The 3,662-nt window shown below is 36.6% G+C and overlaps 1 protein-coding gene across 1 annotated transcript in view; it reads left to right on the top strand.

Moving 5' to 3' along the window:
* Positions 1-1,603: 1,603 nt before the first annotated feature.
* LOC112138139 overlaps positions 1,604-3,662 on the top strand; it is a 3,095-nt gene continuing 1,036 nt past the window's right edge. The window contains exons 1-2 of the mRNA XM_024260716.2: positions 1,604-2,706; positions 3,264-3,485. Coding sequence (XP_024116484.1) covers positions 2,197-2,706; positions 3,264-3,485 — 732 coding nt within the window. The 5' untranslated portion in view covers positions 1,604-2,196. The remainder of the gene's footprint in view (positions 2,707-3,263; positions 3,486-3,662) is intronic.

Genomic DNA, 3,662 nt, shown 5'->3' on the forward strand with positions numbered 1-3,662 from the left:
TTTTTTTGTTTGATTTTATTCAAAATTTTCAAGTGTTTGGGTGAATATCCTTTTAAAGATTGATTCTGCTCCTTGTTTCTGATTTTTTTATATTCGGTTCTGTTTTCACAAAGATATTGTCCTGTTGTCCTCTACAATGGACATGCTGTAAAATTATAATAAAAAATGTTTTTAAAAAAATTAAAATTGTAAGGTGTTCTTTTTGCCACTAATAGATAGGAAATCACAAAAAAACTGAAATTTTAAGACACTTTTTTTCCTTGGTTGTCAGGAGGATATGCAGAAAAAAATGACAACTCAATTTGCAGGGTTTTTAAGCACAAAAACCTTTTTCATAAAATGTGTTTTATTCATGTAATTGACAAAAAAAAATATTTGTAATGGATTATTCTTATTAATGTACTTTGAGTTGCAGTGAAACAGGATGTGTAAATGTATCTAAATAGATATTATATTTGAGTTAAATATGTTTGCTGAAATATTGATAAATGTTGGTTTAGAACTAGTTAAAAAATGTTAATGTAATTTTTGTGTTTTTATATTACATGTAACTGCCGTTGCAGTTGTATTCGGATAACTTTAGTGGCAGGAAGTGTCTTAACACGTGTTTCAGAAAAAAGACTCACTGCCTTTTATACAATTTATTTTCTTGTACTTTCCTAAAAATTGACAAAATACAATAAAAAGTACAAATAAAACCATAAAAATATATTTTAAAGCACAAAATGAAAAATATGTACTAAACAGGAATATAACACTATAATACGACAACAAAGTAACACGGTCTACGATTAATGTGCTGCATGCTTCCCAAGTTCTAAATCCAACTAAAGTCCAATAAATACATAGCAGCTGCCAAAATGCATCCTAACCAATAAAAGGCTAGAACGGCCACATGACCAACATATGACAGGCGCATGCATGCATGAAATATAATGAGCAATCTAATTTCAGCCAAATGGCTCCAACATTACATATACTTCACAATGTAACCTTGGAAAGATTGTCATTGCCAAGTTTGTGTGTGGTGGGGGTTAGATTTTGTAGGGATAAAAGAAAATTATTTTAATGTGGAGTTGTGCATAGTAAAGATGTGAAAAATGACAGCACTGACAGCACCCTCAAGGGCATTTTTTTAAGGCTGAAACAATTAAATAGGTACATTTTACAAACACACTAATCTACAAATTTGTATGGATAGGAATTTTGAAAAAGGCAATTTTTGGATTCACAGAATTAACGTTCTTTACAACTGTTTTTTAAATTTTAATGATTGGAGTAGGCGCAGTGGTTAGCGCTCTCGCCTCACAGCGAGAAGGCCCCGGTTCGACTCCCGGCTGGGACCTTTCTGTGTGGAGTTTGCATGTTCTCCCCGTGCATGCGTGGGTTTTCACCGGGGACTCCGGCTTCCTCCCACCGTCCAAAAACATGCTTCATAGGTTAATTGGTGACTCTAAATTGTCCCTAGGTGTGAATGTAAGAGTGAATGTGTGTGATTGAGGCCCTGTGACAGACTGGCGACCTGTCCAGGGTGTACCCCGCCTTCGCCCATCAGTAGCCGGGATAGGCTCTGGCGCCCCCGCGACCCCAAAGGGAAGAAGCGGTCAAGAAAATGGATGGATGGATGATTGGAGTATGATTTTTTGTATCTATTTATCCAGATTTCACAGCAATACAGGAAATATGTGATAATTAATATGTATAGTGAAAAATGGATAAATGTAGAAAGTAGGGATTAAGTTGGATTGTAAAATTCCATGTTTGTTTGTTTTTTATTATTTTGTATGTACAGTGTAACCTTGGAGAAAACTGGATTTTCAAATATTTCCAATCTTTTTTTTATTTATTTATTTTTAGATTTAACATAAAAACATAAAAACCATTCTGTTAATGTTGACTGGTGCTTTGGAAACATCTGACATTTGTTAAAGTTTAACCTTGTATTTGTTGAGAAACAGTGAGTTTGAACATAGCACAATTAAGGGAAGTGCTATGTTCAAAGTTGACCACAAGATGTCCCTGTGGATCAGGATTTTAATCTTGAAAACTTTTATTTTGAAAGCAAGACTTTATTATGTTGTGTCCCGGTTTTAAGAGGAAGTTGTGGGTGGGGTTTGTTCAGGTACTTTATCCTCTGACCAGCTCGCTGTTCTCATTCAGACCTTTGCCGTTAACAGACTCGTACCGGTAATAGAAATGGCAGCTTCATATCTGACCACCGTGGCTGACTTGATAGCGGAGGTTGGCGCTAACTCTAGGGGAACATCGCCGTACAAGAAATGGAAAGGAATTAAGGTCAAAGTCGTTGCGGCTAGGAATTTTGCTAAATGTACGGAGTTTATTTTTACTGAGAAAGGAGTTTCTGTGGGCCGTGAAAAAACATCGGTTTCGTTCAGCGCTGCAGATAATACCGGGATAGTTAAAATCTCAGCCGATCAAGAGTGCTTCAGGGAGATCGGCATGTGCTTGACGGAGGGAAAGACGTACATGATTAAGAATTTTGGTGTGCTGAATGCAGTGAAGGATGGAAGCCTCCAAATTTATTTGAGAGCAAGTTCCAAAGTCTACCGCTGTGCTCCAATCGTCCTGTCCGAAGAAAGAGCCGCACAAGCAGAACAGGTTCTCAACCCGCGATCCCCCGTGAAAGGTCGGCTGGACGATGCTACTCCCAGTGGCTTGTTTACCGTTCAGGGAAGGATCTCTTCAGTAAGTATTTCTGAAATTATTACTTTTATAATGCTGTACTTTAGTAGAAGTCATTACACGTTTTCATGTTTCCTGTGTCATTGATTGAAGTCAGCATGGTATTTTTGTAGTTATTAATTAGTCCCACATTTATAATATTGTAGTTGTGTGTTTTTTTGTGTTCCTGAAAGGCTGATCTGGTGGGAAATTGCTGTCCCATTGACTGTTTTTTGTTATTAAGACATTGGAAGTTTTAATTTGTGTTGTGGTCAAGTAGAATGTTGTGCTTTATAAGAAATTCTTAGTAATTTGTAAACATGAGAACATGTGAAATGGTTATTTTGCTGTTTACAATAGCAGTTACATCTGCAGTGGATTATTGCTATTATAATCTAAGAAAAAGTTGAAAAATGTCGAAATTTACTCTGATTTTTTTTCTTTTTTACAATTTGTCATGTAACATGTTCTATGACAGAGGGCTTGGACTGCTGTTTTTAGAATATGGAATATGTGTGCTTTTACAATGGTGCTGTGCAGTATTAAAATCTTATTTTGTTAAAATGGCTTTTCTTTTGTAGCTGTCTGCCATCCGCAAAATTCAGGGTGCTGATGGAGTGATTCCAGTGAGAGATCTGGATGTCTGCGGGGATGATGGGGCCATAATTCCAGTGACCCTGTGGAGGGAGGCAGCTCTCCAGGACGTGGCAGCAAATTCTTCAGTGTCCATCAGCCACCTCAGGATAAGCAAGCATACCACGTTCGGGACCAAAGCTGCATCCACGAAATATACCATCATTGAGGTAGGTCAGCAGTCTTCTTATCTTCTTATGAAGACATATACATATCTTGATGTTTTTCACTCATTAAATGTATATTGGGAAAAAATGTGGTTTGTTACTCCTTAAGAGAAAAAAAAAACAGAATTTCAGCTGCTTCTCAAATGGATTTAAGGTATTTTAATCAAAATTAGGCTTTTC

The sequence above is a fragment of the Oryzias melastigma genome, unplaced genomic scaffold (genome assembly GCF_002922805.2).
Source record: "Oryzias melastigma strain HK-1 unplaced genomic scaffold, ASM292280v2 sc00509, whole genome shotgun sequence".
Classification (NCBI taxonomy): domain Eukaryota; kingdom Metazoa; phylum Chordata; class Actinopteri; order Beloniformes; family Adrianichthyidae; genus Oryzias; species Oryzias melastigma.